Source organism: Podarcis raffonei, chromosome 10 (genome assembly GCF_027172205.1).
Source record: "Podarcis raffonei isolate rPodRaf1 chromosome 10, rPodRaf1.pri, whole genome shotgun sequence".
NCBI lineage: Eukaryota > Metazoa > Chordata > Lepidosauria > Squamata > Lacertidae > Podarcis > Podarcis raffonei.
The window spans coordinates 32308292-32328369 of record NC_070611.1 but is presented as its reverse complement, the minus strand read 5'-3'; the positions used below and the strand labels follow the sequence as shown (position 1 = coordinate 32328369).

General features: G+C 40.5%; 2 protein-coding genes across 8 annotated transcripts in view; one reads left to right on the top strand and one right to left on the bottom strand.

Annotated features, from left to right (window-relative positions):
- Nucleotides 1-4811, top strand: part of CPM (carboxypeptidase M) — a 57085-nt gene extending 52274 nt beyond the window's left edge. For all 5 annotated transcript variants that reach the window (XM_053405681.1, XM_053405682.1, XM_053405679.1 and 2 more), the window contains 3 exons: nucleotides 134-286; nucleotides 3781-3929; nucleotides 4456-4811. In XM_053405681.1, the coding sequence (XP_053261656.1) occupies nucleotides 134-286; nucleotides 3781-3929; nucleotides 4456-4695 (542 nt within the window). In that variant the 3' untranslated portion in view covers nucleotides 4696-4811. The remainder of the gene's footprint in view (nucleotides 1-133; nucleotides 287-3780; nucleotides 3930-4455) is intronic.
- A 2112-nt stretch (nucleotides 4812-6923) lies between these two features.
- MDM2 (MDM2 proto-oncogene) lies at nucleotides 6924-18876 on the bottom strand. 3 transcript variants are annotated; one of them, XM_053405677.1, is made up of 11 exons: nucleotides 18636-18876; nucleotides 18066-18156; nucleotides 17770-17844; nucleotides 17311-17444; nucleotides 15412-15461; nucleotides 14148-14215; nucleotides 13967-14027; nucleotides 12500-12660; nucleotides 9526-9675; nucleotides 8696-8773; nucleotides 6924-7542 (listed from the first exon to the last, which is right to left on the bottom strand). In XM_053405677.1, exons 2-11 carry the CDS (start codon nucleotides 18132-18134, stop codon nucleotides 6991-6993), a joined length of 1398 nt encoding a protein of 465 aa, XP_053261652.1. In that variant the 5' UTR covers nucleotides 18135-18156; nucleotides 18636-18876; the 3' UTR covers nucleotides 6924-6990. The 3 variants fall into 3 exon arrangements, with proteins under 3 accessions (XP_053261652.1, XP_053261651.1, XP_053261653.1); XM_053405676.1 differs by having other exon boundaries at nucleotides 18542-18875; XM_053405678.1 differs by lacking the exon at nucleotides 18636-18876 and adding an exon at nucleotides 18279-18436.
- Nucleotides 18877-20078: the final 1202 nt, after the last annotated feature.

Here is a 20078-nt window from a genome sequence, read left to right as displayed (position 1 = left end):
AAATCAGCTTCCTGGGGAAATTTGAACCAAGGCTGATGAGTTGAGGCACCTGGCAAAGGAGTTTAGGAGAGTCTTTAAAACGCTAACTTTTTCTTAACGGCATTTAAACCATGCATTTAAATATATACTTTAGGTGGGATGCAGGATTATAGCTACGTCTGGGGACAGTGCTTTGACATCACTCTGGAAGTATCGTGTTGTAAATTTCCACAAAAAGATGAGCTTCCATCCTTCTGGAATGACAATAAAAATGCTTTGATTGAATACATTAAACAAGTTCATCTAGGTAAGATGGCTCTACTCAGTTTTCTTTTATCATAGCTAATATTCTGGTTTTCATGTGTTGTAAACAAAATCTGCCCTTATGCCAGTATGGGGTACACAAGAGCCCTTATAGAGTCCTTTGTAGGTTCTCCATCGGTAGGAGAAAATAACAGAGGCCAACCAGAGAATATTGAGAAGCAAAGCAGCTAGTAAGCCTGATTTTATTAAACTGTTGCAACAGGAAAGAGTTGCACACACAGGAAAGAGGAGGAGGACCACGAACCATGTGTGCTTGCCTTTATATAGCCATTTTGAAATTCCCTGCCCTGGAGCTCAAGACCACTCCTCCATACATCATACATACATCACAAAAAAGGTGGTCTACAACAGAAATTTGAATGTTGTTGTTTTTCCTGTCTGCCAGGTTATCTGATAATGCCTTATCTGATTGCCTTTCCTGGTAGTCTGGCCATTCCTTTGAGATGGTAATTACCCAATTCCTGAGACAATGGGAAGGTTCCCTCACCCCCCTCCCTCCTTGCAGAGAAACATTTGGTCAGTTTGGGAGTCAAAATGGTTTCAGGACTGTCTTCCTGTGCTGCTTCAGACATGTGGTTTATATATGTATGTACGTGTTTGCTTGGTACATTTATGGACATTTATTATATATATAAGACCTTAAAATTTTTATTACACATGTTGTGTAATAAGTTCCTTAAAGAACAATGAAGAAAACATCTCTGATAAATATTGTTTACTGTAATAGGAGTTTTTACAGATCTGCATGCAAGCGCTTTAGCGTTCCAATTAGTATGGTAATTGCTCAGGAGGGGGGCTAACAGTAAAAGATTTCTGAGAATGTGCTGCCAGAAAACGACGGAAAAGGTTTCAGTTCTGTTTCGAAGAACAAAGCAATTTTACCCAGTGAAAATAGTATGAGGATTGGTAGTGTTCAAGGAAGAGAGGAAGGAGTCAGTGACTCTGCCCATCAACTAGGGGACAGATGGGGAACCTGTGGCCCTCTGAATATAGTTGGGCTACAGCTCAAGTACTGAGCTAGTTGGGCTAATGGGAAACAGACAGCGACCGAAGTGAAAACAGATCAAACTGATGTGTACCAGGATTTGCAAAATCGAATTGAAACACAGCTGTTTTTTTCAAAGCATGTTATGTGTACATACCTTTAGTGTTACAGAAGAGTACACTCCAGTGGCAATGTTCACGCATGACCCCTATTTACATGAGCAGGAAGCCATGTTTGCATGCTATGTAGTGAAGCAACACTGCCCTCCCATGGATTGCCAGGGGCAAAACTTTTAAGCAGGCTAATACATCAAGTTCACTTCCAGACATGGCCTGTTCATTGAGTTCTGATTCGTTTTCAGAGGCAGTCATATGCACTCACATCAAGCATTTCCCCGTCACTCTCCTTATTTAATTTTTACGAATTGTTTTGTTGTGCAGATCCAGTTTAATTGTCCAACTTGGGTTTGCCACTGTGTGGTTGAATCCAACCCACAAAAGAGCAACAGTCTGGAATCAGCTTAATTCTGCTAATCCTAATATTCAGAATAAGGTTCTCCCCTCCTACAAAAACAAGTTTCTTCAAGTTCCCTTAATTTAAAACTAGGTTTTCTCTTCTGGCAGTGGTGGCTAACTTCAGGAAGTTTATTAGTATTATTGCAATTTAAAAACATACAGATCACCATATTTTCTTCTTTAACGTACAAAACATACACAAATTCTGTTCATTCATCTATCTAATCTCATTTCACTAATAGTCGACTTCCTCCTACCCCTATTATAGCTTCTTCATTTCTTTTTATTTCCTTATCTTTGTATTGCATTCTAACATGCTTTCATCCTTTTCCTTATAAATTATATTCCTCATATTTTTTCTAATTCCATTTTGTAAAAACAAATCTATACACATCCAAATATTGCTTTGAGAACCATATTTACACAGATAATTTTTAAAACAATCCCATTCTTTTTTCATTTTTGTATTCGTGTGGTTTCTTTCTACCTATATTAATTTGGCCAGCTCCACATATTAATATAATTTCATTTGCCACTCTTCCTTCATTGGCACCCGTTCTCCTTTCCAGTATTTGGCAACTAGAACTCTAGCCGCTGTGGTTGTGTCCAGAAACACTCTTTTGGGGTTTTTAAAAAGATATTTATGGTCATGATGCCCAGTAAGAAGGCCTCTGGCTTTTTAATAAATGTTTGAGCATTTTATTTACCTCTTTATAGACTATGTTCCATTTTTTTTAAATTTGGGGACAGGTCCACCACATATGGAATAAGGTTCCTTCTTTTTGTTTACATCTCCAACATGTGTCCGTGTTGTTTTTATATATTTTAGCCAATTCGCATGGGGTTATATACCACCGGTATATCATCTTCATAAAATTTTCTTTTATTAAATAACAGACCATGAAATTTAAGTCTGTTTTCCATGGTCTTTCCCAATTTTCCATTAATATTGGATAGCCAAAGCCTTGTGCCCATTTCACCATAACCTCCTACACTTCTTCATCTTTAAGTTGCCAACCTAATAATAATTTATGTTTTTGATAATATTTTCCTATTGTTTATTAATACTTCTTTCTCCAATTTTGATATCTGTTTCTCAAATCCATTTTCTTGTCTGATTTGAAGATTTCCTTCAATTGATAATACTGTTGCCAAGCCAATCCTACTTCAAGAAGTTTTTTGTTTTGTTATTACATAACATTTTTTTTTACGGTTCCTGTGTTCCCTACTTTGATGCCAAGTTTTTTTGTGCCCCTCCCATTTGTACATTAAAAAAGAGACCATATCCACATTGATATGCTCTCTGCAGGGGATTGTGGTTCAACACAGCCCTTGGCCCATAAAAGGTTAATTGCCCTTAAGTTACTGTGTTTTGAGTCTGTACATTTCCCCCATACTTTGAATTTACAAATTTAATAAATTGGATAGTCAAGCTTTTTTCCTAATAAACAACAAAAAATATCCTAACCAGTACAAGCAGTAGATAGATAGATCTTCCACTTCAGTGCTCCATACATGTATTGCCATGGCTTTTGTCCAGAGCTTCATTGGAATTGTAGAGGCATGTGCTAGTCTTGTTCTAGACTTCTAAGGAAGAATAGTGATTTTGCCTCCACTCAAGAGAAGTGTTTTGGTTCTTGTGTGAGTATGTTGAGGAGAGGCAAGTTTCCCCCCTGTTCATCTACACAAATTCACTATATCCATTATTATCCTTAAAGTAGCTAAAGGTAAATTTCCTTCCCCAATAAAAATCAAAACATCAGCCAAACATTTCTTTTGGAGAATGTGCATACAATACTTTAGCAAGTGTTTAAACATGTTACTATAGAATGCATTTGGTGACAAAGGGCTGTTACTAGATTGCGAGTGGCTGTGCCATTTGCTCCTGTTGCTGTACTTCCTTGGCAGAAAACTTTTCTAGTTACGTGCCAAAATCGAAAAGAAATGGCTTCTTCCTCTTTTGACTTCTTGCCATAGGTGTAAAAGGTCGTGTTTTGGATGAGAATGACGAACCTGTTCCAGGTGTGATAGTGGAAGCTGTCGGAAGGAGACACATATGTCCTTACAGAACCAACAAAAATGGAGAATATTATCTTCTCCTCCTGCCTGGCACCTACACACTTAATGTAAGTCATCTTGTCTTAGACCTGCAAGCTGCTGTTCTGGTAAACATGGCCAAAATCCCTAGACATTTATGCATGCAGGTTCTGTGCTCTTGTGGAGGGTGGGCTAGTTTTTCCTTCTGGTGCTAGTCCCCTTACACCTCATATGGGGACCAGGGCCTTAGGAGAGAAAGGGAACTGAAAACTCCTATGCAGCATTTTAGATCCCCAGAATGTGCAATTTAAGATAGAGTAGGACTTCTGTGCTGATATGGCATCACCTCTCTGTAATGTGGCCATGGAATTCTAGGCTCCATGACGGATTCAGCAAACACATGTCTAAAGGTCAATTTATGAATTAAAAAGATAATGCCATCTTTCCAAAAGCTTACCCTAGTGTTTAAAGGAGTGACTCGCTTACACTGAGGTCCTTTCCACACTTATATTAGGAGGGAAGAAATTTATATATATTCAGATTCCACTGTGTAATTAAAATGGTCTACATATTGACAAACTGCAAACATTTTTTCCTGTCTTTATTGGTCTTTAGGCAACAGCACCTGGCTCTAGCTCATTGCTACAGGAACTGCATATACCAGGCGGCAGAGCACAGTTCAGTGCCCTCACGTATGACTTTGTTGTCCCCCGTTTACAGACCAGACCCGAGCCTGCTTCATGCCCCACAGACCCCCTTTATTCTTCAGATTATGATAAAAACCAATCTGCCACACTGAAGCCTGCTATTACCTCCTTGGTTTTAGTTAATATCTTTTATGCAGTGTTGAGATGAAACTTTTATGTGCATATATATATATATTCATTCAAATGGACTGGACAATCTTCTCTTGACAATCAAAAATGGGTTATTTCAGTGTAATGTAATAAAGTACTGTATTACATAAAGTATACGTTTCTTAAAGAGAGAACAACTAAATGTGCTTTGTGCTTGCACAAAAATATGCAACGGAATTCGATTATTACAATTCACTATCCAGCAATTATGCTAATTTTTTATTCAGACATTTATGAACCACTTGGTTTCAAAGTTTGATTCTACCAGAGGACTAAGCTACCTTCTTTTTCCAGTTAGGACCTCATAAAAATGCATGAAGGCCTCCTAATGAGGATACCAAATTAGTACCATGAGGTTGCAATCCTAAACACAAGGGGGAGGGGCCCTACTGGACACTACAAGACTAACTTCTGAGTACAGCTGGGTGGACTCTGTGTTTGGTTATAATTGCAACAAACTTCCATGCATGTTTATTCTGCCGTTACTAAAGCAGCATAGGGGGTACCAGTGGCCCCTCCAGGTGTCAACTTCCTTCAGCTCAAGCCAGTACTCAGGTATGAACAGGGTATCAATTTTCAGCGATTTACTAAAAAGATACAATACTGGTATTCAGTGCCATTGTTATGGTAGCCAAAGTTGGAGAAATCTCATGTGCAAAACCTTTGTAATAGTGTTTTGGATGCCCTCCTGATGATACAGAAACAGGTGGTTGGGAGAGATCATGACCCATTCCTGCCCCTATACAAGAGGACACAGTGCATAAAAATAAGGAACCAAAATAAGCAATCTGCTATGCTCAAGTCCTGCTTGGCCGCCATGGGAACAAAATGCTGACCAGATGGGACCTTTGGTGTGATCCAGCAGACTGACGTCCTTAACATAAAATACAAAATGTTTTGATCGCATGATTTAAATACAGAAGGTAACAAGCCAGTTAGAGAAAGCAAACCAGTGAGATTTACTGAAAACTGGGGATTTGTTAAATTCAAATTTTGTACATTTATTGCACTGAATTTCAATATTTTACGTTTTGTTCAAATGAACTAAACCCATTACAATGGCAAAAATGGAATGTTAAGTCTCTTGCCAACGAGACTAAGGATATACATTTAAAAATCATTTGAGGATGAAAACAAAATTTAATTTCAGTTTAACAGACTTTTAAACCTTTACCAGAGAAATGCAGATATGGTGGCTATGATTCAAATAACCCCTTTAAACACACTTCACTGGATTTTGCAGACTAGCTATTATTTTCCATCATCCAGGGAATACTGATTTCCCCCATTAACACTTCCTAATGGTCTTTGTTGCAGGCCTGGTAAAAGCATGTAGGCTTCCAGAAAGGGTAACTGGAGATTTAGTGCTGGAGATCTGTTAGCTCTTCATTTAAAATGCTGCTCTCTACCTAGCCCCAGAGCAAATTTATTCCTCCTGCCTGAACCATGTATGTGCGAACACTGACACTAACACTAACAAAGCTGCACTGGCACAACCTGCCACCCCAAACTGCAAATGACTGCACAGTCTTCAAATACACAAATGGAGGCAAAAACTCTGGGCTGTAGCACGTATGAAGATAAAGCAAATAAAAGGGAATGAAACTAGGTTAATTTGTATTCTTGAAAACTTAAGTAAAATATTTATTTTAAAAAGGGAGACTAACCAGGCTTCCATCTACCTTGGATTCAAACCATGCTTGAGGGACAAAAATGTTGTTTCTGCTAATAACCAGTTACACTGCAATGGATTCTGGAGAGGAGGTGAAAGAAATACCCACAATCCCACAGCTTGCTTCTGATCCCTTAACCAGAGTTAAAAGATTATCAGTCTCTCTGCACAGAGTTTGCCCTACAGCCTTTTGACTAAAATCACTTTTCTGTAAATGCAAGATGTATCTAGTCTTCAAGCATGGTTGAAAACAATGGCAGCTAGTACACTTTTTAAAAAATGCTGTAATTTCAATCTCTTTTCTGAATAAAGAATGCAATTTTTAGACACAGAAGATTTGGACTGGAAGAATAAGACTAAAAAGATCTCACCACAAACACTAAATCCATTCATTTGTTGCCATGCTTCCATACATCACTTTGCTTGGGCTGTTTGCTACTGGGGCTAAAAATGAGGTTGTGAACATTACAATTAAAGCCATCGGCTTCAGCACAATGTTGTCTCTTGTAGGAAAATCCTGTGAAGAAGGTATAAAAACTTTTGTAAACTTTCAATATTTTTTGTACAAAATTTTATTTTAGGGCTGTAGAGTTTCTTGAAGCAATTCTGCTTGTATCTCAGTTAGCAAAAATAAGTTAGCAGGATCATCTCAATTGGCTGCCTGCAGACCAAACAAGGCTTGTTCCGCTTCTTTAGCTTTTTTGCACATGTGAAACATGACAGGAGGTGTCCCGTCCTTCCGTGAACTATGCAACCATTTTTGGGCCGAGTTTGGCATATGACACAGGGCTCCACACCAGAAAGGGGTAAAACTAAATCAGTGCTTTCTTCTTTGACTTCAGCCTCTTCCTTCTCAGGTTCTTTATAGTCTTCTTGGCTTCCACAAAGCATACTGCTAGATGTAGATGGCTGAGAATAGTCCTCACTTTTCTGAGAGTCAGAGCTCTGTTCTGAGTCGTCCTCTGCTTCATCTTCAGGTGTTTTCCCTTTCTTACAGTCAGGAACATCAAAGCCCTCCTCGGGATCCAGTGGTGTGTCATCTTCAATTTTGCCCTCTACAGACTTTTCCGTCTTCTTCTCAGGAAGCCAGTCTTCCTGAAGAGCCCAGCATTTGGGGCAATGGCGTGGAAGAGGCGGGTTCATTTTATTGCACTTGGAGCACTTCCAATAATCCTGAAGTTAATTAGACATGAAACAGTTAAGCTACCAATTACCAAAATAAAAAAAGCAAAGATCAACCATTTTTGTCCTCTGCAGTCAAAAAACATTGGTGATATCACCAGATTAAGACATACTGAAATCAGTGGGCTTAGGTCCACTGATTTTAGCGGCTCTATTTCAAGTATTACGAATACCGGATATCATATGCAGATATTACTACACCCACAAGGGGAGGAGGAAAGATGCTCAAGATAGGAAGCATGGGCTGCAATCCCACTAGCTTTCAGCATCATATAAATATTAATTGTGCAGACTGTGGGCTAGCAGGTCTATCAATTTATGTTGCTCAACAGAGGAACAGTTGCACTAGCAGAAAATTGATTTGCAAGATGTGCAACAAAGTTACCAGCAACTTGCTTATAGTTTTGTGCAACAACGTTCCATTGGTGCAAACCATTTCACCAGTGCTATACTGTACTGCCAAGCAACTTAGTGCTACAGTCAAATCTCAGCTCCTGAATGCCAAAAAAATGGAAGTAAATGCTCCGGTTTTCATATGTTTTTTGGAAGCCAAACGTCCAACACGCCTTTCGCTTGAGAGCAGGAAGCTCCTGCAACCAATCGGAAGCTGCGCCTTGGTTGTTGAACATTTCGGAAGTCAAACGGGCTTCTGGAACAGATTACATTCGACAACAGAGGTTTGACTGTAGTACATTGCATAAAACCCTTTGTCTAGCTGGCATCTACTGGGGAAAAGTTGCATGACTAGTTGGCTCTTGTGCATTGCCTGGTCAAATATGACCTATCTCATTGGTATGACACCTATAAATTATAAGAGATCAACAGTCTATTCCTACTGTCCAACACACCCAGTATTCCTAATGTTAGTGGCTTTTGATCTGCTAGTTTACTGTTATTTGCTTTGGACATACCCATTTTCCAGCATAGCCTACCCACTAAAGCAACCTTTCCCAACCTTGCAGTCCAAAACATCTGGAATGCACAACTCCTATCAGCCTCAGCCAGCGTGGTCATGCGGTCTGTGGCTAATTGGAATTGTAGTCAAACATTCAGAGGGCGCCAGGTTGGGGAATGTTGCTCTAGCATATACAAAAACATCTAATTTAAAAAGCTGCAATTTACTCTAAATGAAGACGTTACTTACACCTGGTGAAATTTCAGGATCATCATCAAATGAATCCACATCACTGTCTTCAGTCTGATATATAGTTACCTCATACATCTGATAGAAGAAAATGTTTAGATTCCAATTACACAAATATGCAAGGCGTCAGAACTCCAAAGAGACAAACTGTACTGGTGTAAACATTGTATTTCTCTTCCATGAATTACTGAGGTATGATGCAACTGGTTCCAACACTGCAAAAGATCACTGTGGTCCTCTCTACCATTAAAATCAATTGACTCATGAATGGCTTCAATATGTATTGGGACTGTACTCATTTGATTCCAATCATACTTGAAGGTTGTGTTAAATGGAATCCGCTAGACAATACTATATCAAAAGGACAACTGCCAGACAATCTGCCAGACAATACTATATCAACAGGACAACATAATTTACCCAGTTGAGAAATTATGCAACTTTTTTTTTGCAAAAACAAGTAACTGTAAAAACTGCAGAGGGGAAAGAAGAGGATGGTATGAAAAATTGTCAGAAAGCTTAACAAAGACTTCAAGTTAGTCTCTATAATCATCTTCTTTTTTTAACTATTTGTCAGATAACTATTTGTGCTTCCCAGAAACTTTTAGGAACTATAACAGTTTGGGGGGAGGGGCTTACAAGAAAACCCATAAAGCATATTTGGAGAAGGTCCACAGGACTGTGGCAGACAGAGCACATATTTTGATTCAATTCCAGTTAAATGGATGTCATTGGAAAGGCTTTGGTCTAAGATGCGAGTGGCTGCCAGTCTGAGTTAAGTGTTCATAGATTTTCTTCACTACCATTCCAATTAACTTTAATTCTCCTACCTCATCATCGTCTTCTGTAAGCTCAGATTCTTCTTCATTGATACTGTAGTTTTCTGAACAGATAGATTCAACCTCAAACTCAACACTGAATTGATCTGAAACAGAATCCTCATCCAGCCAGTCCGCTGTTTCACTTAAGCTGTCATGATCCTGGAAGAGGCCAAGGTGTAATAATGTCCTTTTAGTCAAGTTTGTAACTAGAACTAACAGTAATGAAACTAATGGCTTTGAATTCCATAGATAGCCACCTATTTCTGTACAATACATTGATGAAATAATCACGGAAATAAGGGAAGAGCTGCTTGAAGTAACAGAAATAAACCTGAGGTATCTGAAGAAGTGTGCATGCACACGAAAGCTCATACCAAGAACTAACTTAGTTGGTCTTTAAGGTGCTACTGGAAGGAAGAAATAAACCTGTGTCAGTATGGGGAGACTAATCAATTGCAGCAAAATTCTGTGTAACTTGTTTTTATTTTCCAACCTGACTAGTTTGTTACCAGTCAGAGATGAATGAGCTGAGGCAGAATTCTACTGAAAGCAAAGCTGATCTTTTATTATCTGTTGCAACAGTCTTTCTCTTCCCGTCCCCCACCCCTAGTCAGGAGGTGAAGGACCCAGAACAAGGAAAAACCCATCTTTTTAAAGGTTTGCATTTTTGGCATGGAGGAGGACACCCTCTTCTGCAAGTGTCAGGGTCACCTGGGATAAGTGTCATGGTTACATCACATACTAGGTGGAGTCAGGCAGACCGGGGTGTCAAATGCCTGAAGATCAGCATGTTTCACAAAGTTCCAGACAGAGTTTACACAAAGTATTGACACTGAAAATCGAGCTTGGGGTAGTCAACATGGTAAGAGATCCGGATCCGGCAGGATCCGGAGATTGATTTTATGTAGAGTACCTGAGCAAACAGGGCAGCCTTCTAGGGCAGGGGTCTGCAACCTTTAAGACAAAAAGAGCCACTTGGACCAGTTTCCGAAGAAAAAAAAAAACTGGGAGCCGCAAAACTCGTCATTATAAAAATAACTTTTTTGTCACTTTTTAAATTATTTCTTTGTTTGCCCCTCAGAATTAATAGAATAGAATAGAAATAAATGTTAAATTAACAAGTTACCTTTTTTGTGTGTGTGTGTGTTCTTCACTCCCCTTCAAAACAGTGACCAGTGTACATGCCCCCTTTCAATGCAGTGACCAGTGTACATGCCCCTTACAATGTAGCGGGTGGGCGGGTGGGAAGGTGAGGTCGGAACGGTGTGTGACTAATGCACGCACTGCCCCCGTGCGACGTCACAGCCAGTAGAGCGCCCGCCACAGTGGGGAGTGTCGGGGCGCACAATGTGCCTCCTCCCCTCACTAGTATCCGCCCCGGAGCCGCGGCAAAGGTGTAAAAGAGCCACATGCTGCTCCGGAGCTGCGGGTTGCCGACCCCTGTTCTAGGGGACTAACACGTTGCAGATTCTGGGAGCTTCCCTGATGGGCATCCTGCCAACATGACCCTAGGCTTCAGGGATTATGGAAGACCCAAAGATTCTCACAATGCAATATAACATACACACACAACAGGCTCAAAAATAATACATTTACAAGTGATCTTATACCTAGTTTCTATATAGAAATTCAGGTTTTCCTTGTTTAAGCAGGCTAGAGTGAAAGTATCTGGCTTAAATGTTGAAGAAAGGTGAGGGCATGTGTAGGGTGGTACTTTGAGTCGACATAAGGATATACTTATTTCATGTGCATCCTGGAGACGTGGCAGGGCACACAGCGATGAATAGAGAGGGGAAAAGGGGGATATGCAATGGGCATTTTTCTGGTAACAATCCTCCCTTTGGGAGCATGGTAAGCTTTTCCTATGATGGGATACATATCACTGCATATTAGTAGCTGTCCAGCTGTTCATATCAGAATATGAACAGATTCTGATAACCAAAAATATGTACCACCACGTTAAATGTTTTACTGCAATGACAATCTCCAGAAAAAAACATTATCAATGGGGTTTGAGAGAGAGCAAGCAGGGGTATGGGCCGCTGCACTGAAGAGATGAAACTGGAACAGTGGTTTACATGAACAGGCTGACACAGTGGGACATTATGAGTTATGTGTCTCAATTCACCCAGGCAGGTACGAAGTGATTTTAAGCTTTCAAGTTAGATCTTTATATTTGGTTTGACTAGGGTACTATACCTTTCTGAAAACACTTAGCAGTAACAATAGTAGTGGTGAAACACATGTCATCCTAAAACGTCACTTAGAGCTCATTCTGTTTTAACAGTTCCCACCTAAGTATTCAAACACTAATTTCACTACATAATTGGAAGAAGGTCATCCATATGGGAAAAGTTCAAACTTTAATAGTCAGCAATTCAGAGAAACTATCTCTTTTCTGATGCTGTTATTTCTGTTCAGCAGAATTTGGTTTCATCGTTGAAAATGGTCATAACCATTACCAAATGGAAAAGATTCAGGCTATGACCAAAACACATTGGGCGTGGGTGCAAATAGTTTTCAGTAGTTGTTCAAGTATTCTAGACAGCTTAGCACATAAAAAACCCATTAATGGACCTTACTGTTTCTGTATACATGAGATGACTGAATGCTTCCTGTATTTTATTTTATTTTGCTTTTTTGGGGGGGGGGTTAAGAATAGCAAATTGCAGAGAAGGGTAGCCTAGAGAACTTCTCTCTGGCATACTACATTCTGTATACACGGGGACACTGGAAGGGCAGGTGAAAAAGAGGGCAGGGTTCCAGCTTGTTTAACAGCTGTGCAGAACAGGCAATTTCAGCAGGTAATTTGCATGACAAGCTATAACTTCTGAATTTCACTTTTCCACACAGCTATGAAATGTGCAGGAGCACTGTCCTCTATTTCATCTGGTGATACAATTTTAAGACACAATGAGGACCTTAAAAAAATGGGAGAGACTTAAAGAAAATGGTTTCCTCATGAAAGTCCGTTACTACTTACCGGACTTGATGAAGAGCCTGTGGAACTGCTGATGTTGCTAAGATCACAAGGTAAACCGCTTACTACACACCATGAAAGACTTTCATCAAATGTAAGGGAAATGCTGTCTGATCTATGCCGTTTCAGTCTTTCATCATTCTTATCTTCTAAAGGACTTTCTTCTGCAGGATTAAAAAAACCCAACCTCTTAGCAAATACAGTGGTACCTCAGGTGACAGATGCTTCAGGTTACAGACTCCACTAATCCAGAAATAGTACCTCGGGTTAAGAACTTTGCTTCACGATGAGAACAGAAATTGTGCAGCAGCGGTGCGGCAGCAGTGGGAGGCCCCATTAGCTAAAGTGCTACCTCATGTTAAGAACAGTTTCATGTTAAGAACGGACCCCCAGAACGAATTAAGTTCTTAACCTGAGGTTCCACTGTACTTCTACAAATTTTGCAGTTCCTGATTTTGGTATGGGACTTCTTGGTGCAGTCTCTCTCTCCCTCTCTCTCCTTTCTGCCATGTTATTCCAAAGCATCCAAAAGTACTGATGCCCCCAAGACTTCTCACTGCAGTAATATAATTTTCATCACTCCACATTTACTGTATAGTGTTAGAAGCTTGCACAGAAACCACTGGCATTCCAATGTAACAAGCACAGCAATTATATAGCACAATCAGATACATATCTACTCAGAAATCATTTAATTCAATGGTGCTTACACCCAGGTAAGTGAATATAGGACTGCAGCTGTAAAGATGCATAGGAAATCGTACATTTCAGGTGTTAGAAGAGATAATATGTAAATCTCTGAGTGAGGTCCATATTCTCAGTACAGCACACTTGCTTTAAATAACTTTCTCAGTCTCAGGTCCCATTTGGGAAATGCAAATAATCACTTCCTCTACAATGCTATTATGGCAAATGCAAATAACTATAATGTACACAAGTACTGTTATGAATATTAAAGTAACAATTTCAAAAGGCTGAAGAAAACTGACAAGCAACTCAAAAACAAACAGCTAACATCTGAAGCACTTGTGGGCAAGAAGATTTCAGTTTTCACAAGTTTCTTGGGTGATAAACTTAGCTGAAATAAGGATTATGTCCCCACACAAGCTAGGGAAAAGCAGGAATCCAGGAGTGGTTTTTTGCCCACACTGACATCCAGTTATAAGTTGGCAGCTATATGTCTGCTCATAAAGGATGGTAAGCTATGACAAGTTATCACCCAGCACATTGGAGTGAGATGTGCAAAACAGAAGGTGTGGAACTTAGGCCATGGCTCGAAGGGTTGCTCTACTGGGATTTTCAAATAATCGCTTCCACCAAGACACCAGGGAACCAAGCCTCAAGCCTGAAGCAGCAAAAAGTCACTCTTCTCACAAACATTTAACTTTGTGTGTTCTATCACTGACTTGAGTTTTGGATACCTGAGCTACTATAAGCACTGAAACCGATAAAGCAGAAGGCTGTGCTCACCTGTTTCACTGTGTGCTCTTCTCCTAGAAGAACTGGCTTCACTGGATTCCTGCACCAATTCCTGTTTAAGTAAAAACAAACAAATAAGCCAAACCCCTCAGATATCTCTTTAATCTTTACCGTTCCAGATGTTACACTTCAAAGTATGGAAATAAAGAATGTAACGTGTAATTAAAATTACCTTTATAGTATTTCCATTTTCTACTTGCCACCTGGACTGATTCACAGATGTGTTAAAATTACTAGAGCCTTCAAAAAGAAATGCATATTGGAAGTCACCAAAAAGGGACAGCAGGAGGTTCAAATACACATTTAAGAACAAACGGATTAATACACTGCAATTCCATAAATATAAATTGCTCAAAATCCTAATTCAGGAATAAAGTATGCATTGGAGTAATGCACAAACATGTGAACAGCAAAAAAATTGTAATAACTTATAAGACAAATCAATGAAGCTTATTTATTGCTTTACATGAATTAATCCTCAAATTCAAGATCTTTTCTATGTTCATCATTTAAAAACTGAATCCAACTAGAACAAATTTTGAGAAATTTGGGGATAGAAAAGGTTTACAACTGGGAATCACACTTATATTTTGTATGATTTGTGCGTATGATTCACAAATGACAACAACTGCATGGTGGCAAGCAGGTGCATTCTGGAAGACTGGGTTCATCCAGACATTTGGATCTGTTCAGGACCTTAATTGTGGTATTTTAATGAGTGGAATACTAGTTCTATTTTCAACCCACATATGGGTAAATCAGTGTTCTTACTAGCCACTTATTCATCACCGTCCTAACTGTTCCTATTTATAATTCTTGGGAAAAGCCCAGCACATAGGTATCCCAATCCAAATAATCCATTTTAGGTGGGGCAGTACAAACTCCCAGCTGTTCTTTTTATAGATTGTTGGTTCTAGTTTTTCTTTTTTAAAAATATGATTTTTATTACATTTTCTGTTTTACAATTCCAAATAAACATTTTACATACTTAAAGATATCAGTGACTTCTCTTCTCCTCTTTCCATGGTTCATTTTACATATCTTATATCCCTGCATATTTTACAAAAAACTATACCAATTGTTTTTCCATTATTACATCCATCAAAACCTATATACACTGTTGAATTTATGTACGCAATTCTTTTCCATATAGTTTCAGTTACAGCTGAAACAGTAATCCACACCAGTTAAAACTGGTGAAGGATGCATGGATTATCCCATTTCCTATTTATTTGTTTTCCATCATGGAACCCAGGGCAGCATACATGAAGTTCTTGGGTAGTTACCAACCCAGACACTATCCAGAAACTGACCTGCTTAGCTTCCTCAAGGTGATGTCAAACCAACCCAAATCAACCTTACTGTACAACTTAAAATTATCACATCCTTCCCTCATCCAGGATAAAGAAAAGCATCATTATAGCAAACTAGCTTACCTTGCTGACTGACTGCTGTCAGGTTTTTAGAAATCATCAAACGTAGTTGCCTAAAAAAAAAAAAAAAGTTAAACGTTTATGAACTAGATATTTATATGCTTTCGACACCTTGGTTTTTTAAAAAACTGGACCCACCCCATGCCTAATAGCAGTTCAAATTATGTGATCTTTCCCCTATTAATTACCTACCGTATTTTTCGCTCCATAAGACACACCTTTTTCCTCCTAAAAAGTAAGCGGGAAATGTCTGTGCGTCTTATGGAACGAGTGTGTGATCAATCGCTGGCTCCCTTTCTGGCCCCGCCCCCTTGCCCAGGCTTTCACTGTTGAATGTTCTGCAGATGGAGGCTGTTTCCCCAGCGACATGTGACTGGCTGATTAGATTATCTGTCTGGAAACTGTAGAAACCGCTCCCTTTCCTTTCCTAAAGAAGCTGCAGAACTATGAGTTGAACCCCATAAAAACAGGATTTTTTCCCTTTGCAAAGTAAGCCCAACAACTTTGAGCTGATCCTCCAAAAAACAGGGTGTTTCCCCCTTGCAAAAGAAGCTGCACAACTGTGAGCTGATCACACCAAAAATGGGGCTTCCCCCCTTTCCTCCTCTAAAAACTTGGTGCCTCTTATTGTCAGGTGCGTCCTATGGAGCAAAATTTGTATATTAGCCTCTGATAAAATACAGAAGGTCATTATATCAAGTGACACAATATTTTTACCCCATGTATTCCAATTTTCTTAATATGTTGTACACTTGTTGAATGATCAAAACTAAGTTTAAATCTAAATGAAATGAAGTACTAACAATAATTATTTAAAAGTGTTACTTCTATCATGCAACAGCAAGCTATCCCTCTGCTTTGAAACACATTTTTAAAAGAAAAGCCTGACTAGCTTTTCAGATACCTTTTAATTGAATAATTTTCTAAAGAAATGCCTGAAGTAACTGATATTATAGTTTGAAGTCTTGTTTATTCTGTTATATTTTACTCTAAGAAGACTCATTTATACTAAATAGAACTCAATAAGGCAAACATGTACAAAATATTTTTTTTCTTAATGAGATCCCATTGAGATCCCAAAATGAAATTTTGCAGGTAGCTCTTAGCAATATTAACTAATCAATACACTTTTGGAGACTTTTTAATCATATTAATTTTAATCACTTTTTAAATTTTTAAATGTTGTAGCTTAACTTTAAAATTTAAAGTAAGCCCATCATGTGACATATCATGTTAAAGCCCATGAAGTTCTGAAGGGATTGGTATTTTTAGTTTTGAAACATCTCAATTCTGGGCTGAGTTTTTAAGGTTTTTGTGTAGTCTGGTGGCAAGGCCAAAATTGTCAAATTTTTGAAATTTAAAACCCTCATAACTCAAACATGGGATGAAATAAAAAATTAACATTTTAGATTTAAACTTAGTTGTGATCATTCAAAAGACACAAAATATTAAGAAAATTGGAAGACATGATGTAAAAACCTAGATCATTTGATACTGATTGAACCTTAAAGGCTAGAGCCTTTTAAAAATAAAGGATTATAAAGGCTGTGCTTACTTTACATCAATGCTACTGAATGAGGACAACACAATAAGTGGGATTCAGGATAAAGGCACAGAACTGGACATCCCAGTCACCAGGCAACTCATAGGAGCATCTAAAGGAGGAATAAGAACTCTCCAAAAGATCTTAGATACAACAGGGCTGTTTCAATATGTAGGCCTGGATCACACATCATGGTAAGCCAAACAGAGAACAAACCTTGGCTATAGATAGTGGTTAAGGAGAGCACTTGGTGTTTTGGGGTGGAGGGTAGAAAACTGAATATCTGGCATGTAAGAATGTGCCAGTAAGGTAACACATGTGCTCAGCATTTAATACCAGGCTGCAAAAAATATTTTTACCTGCATTCTTTTATAGAAAAACTCTGTACTCCAAAGATATCACCCAGAAGATCATTTGCACAGTGGACAATATGTTGCTGCTTTTCATCATACAAACGTTTAGACATAATATATTGACCAATATAGAACATTACCTGTAAGAGCAAAAATAAAACAATGCACTTTTCTGTAATACAAGATCAACTAGCACACTTCCTAGTTGAGCTCAAGAGTATTACTATACACATTTTAACTAAAATTGTTTCTCATCAAGCCGTAGCACAATCAAGAATTTGAACCTAAGGTTAAGTTATGTAGGTAAAAAGGCAGAACTGAGAAGAACCTACAGCGACAAACTTCTATTTAGCTTTTAAGCAGTTTTGTTTAATTGCCGTTTCATTTTTGTATCATTTTTTATTGATTGTTACAGGTTATATATTAAGTTTCACCACAATATTCTCTGCAATAACCGTAACTTACCTCCTTCATAGTAAAAGTCTCCTTTTCTGCACCAGCAAGCTTCAGAAGTTGCAGCAGCAACGGCTTGGGTTTAACCTGGAAACATAAAAAGACGCAGCGCGATTTAAACGGTGATGTTCCTGTTCAAGATTTGGGGGGGAAGGTGGTAGCACCGTAACAAAACGAAACAAAAAACCCACAAAGGAAGAAGCAAATCCTTTAACGGGTTTGCGTGGTCCTAGCAGGTTTCCTGCAAACCTAAAAATCTAACATTTGCACTAGAGTCCCCTGGGGAAAGGCTCCCCCCGAATACTGACCAACTTCTCCGGACGCGTTTGGCTGCTGCCAGATGTGCCCTCGATGGGCTGGTCGGTAGTAGAGGCCATCTTAGTCGTATTGCACGTTTCCCTGTGAAGATTAGAAGGAACTTCGGTTAGGTTCAGCGGTTACGGGTTTATGTCCGTCCACCCCAAGGTGTCCCCGCCAACAAGCGGAGCCGCATAAAGCCCTCCGCTCGCCCGTCTCCTCACCCGGGTTAGACCGCCGCTTCCGAAAGAAACGCAGCGAAAGGCCCCGCCTGGGGTCGAGTATGAAGAGCGTCGCCTACCGGCCGGACTACGACCTCGTCCGGGGCAAGTCCGGGCTTCGCTCCCCTGGCTGACCGCGGCCCGACATGCCCGAGCATGACTCGCAAGATCAACACTGAGTCAGGCGGGAGGGGAGCCCCGACGCCGCCATTGGATCCTCCTCCCCACATACACACACACACTGCCCTTTCCCTCCTTCTCCGTACCTCAACGGGTCTCCCTCAGGAAGGGCCCTCGCCTCAGTTCTCCCAGGCAGGCTCCGCTTCACCCACCCACACGCAGGGAGAGGCACGCGTCTACCTCAACGGCCGAGGAGGCCGAATTCCACGCCGAAGGCCGCCATTTCAGGCCCGACAACGCGGCCATGCCCTGCCTGGGTTTTGCCGCGGTGCAACTGGCTTCTTGTGGCGGCGTCTCTCGAGCGCCCCCGTCGGCCCTGCCCAACCCGGCAGCCGGTTCTTTGCGCCAGTGGCGCGCTTCACGGCCTTTCCTGCAGTGTTTCGGGGGCCGTTTCCCCCCCTGCTCGGTAGGGTGCGTGTTGAAGCGGGCCTCTGCCGGCCTATTCCGAAGGAACTGTCGAATACATTGTTCGTGAAATGCCGCCGCGGCCTTGTCTTTCAAGGAGCCTGTCCCGACGGGCGGGCAAGCGGGTTCCTCCTTGGCGCCACCCCAGGAAGGAGCGGGATGGGAGGGTGGCGACGTAGTGCCTCGGCCGCAAGGCGGCTTCCTCGCTGCCACGCCGCGCTTATACCAGACAGTAATTGGCTGTGCTCTTCACTTGTAGTGGCGGTGTGTGTGTGGAGATTTAAAGTCCTGGGTATGTGTGTTTTTTACAACGCTGAACATTCCTGCGGTTGGGACCCCGCTACGCAGCTGAGACTCCTCTTCCGACCTATATTCTCATCTCTGGCCCAGATCACACCATTAAAGTGACACATGCAGCTGCAAATGCGCCACAGTCATATATACACACACGCTCAAACTGATTCTGTGCGTTTGTTTTGTGTTACCAGAAAAATGCCCATTGCATGCCCCCCCCCCCGTTATGTACTGAAGTTCTCACCCTGGGCCAGCAGGGGATACTGTAGATAGTTTTCACTCAGGTCCACTCAGTTATTTTAGGCGGGAAACCCTGGGTTGTTGTTGCTACAATGTTGATAGCTGGCTGCCTATAAAAGCAGGCTGGCTGAGCTGTTTGCTGTTCAGTTTTCTGTTCCAGCTTACAAAATAAAGAGCTGCTTTGGAGAAATCGCTGTGTCGTCTGCCATGTCTACCCACTATTTAACACCCCCCTTTCTGGTTTCTATACATCTTGTTTTGTGCGTCCCACCATATGTCCCCAGGGTGCAAAGCACCACACTATATATGCTCTCCAGGGAATCCACCCTGCTCCCTCTTACCTGTTTGTCTGGTTCTAATGGAGGCATGGACCCCCCCCCACACCTTTCTTCATCATTTAAGCCTTCACTCTAGCCTTAATAAAAACAAGGGAAAGTTTAATTTATCTATGGAACAATGTATAGAATTGTTTAATAAATGTCTACACCCTCCATAATCCCCCTTGCCTGAGATCATGTAGGCTGCTGCCTGTTGGCTTAATTAAGGTTGCAATCCTGCACCTAGTTTCCTTAAAGTAAGCCCCGCTGCATTCAGTGGGAAATACTTTTGAGTAGACAGTGCAGATGACTGCAGTGTAATTGTGCTATTATCAGCTAAAGAGAGAAGGAGCAGGTAGTATGCCCC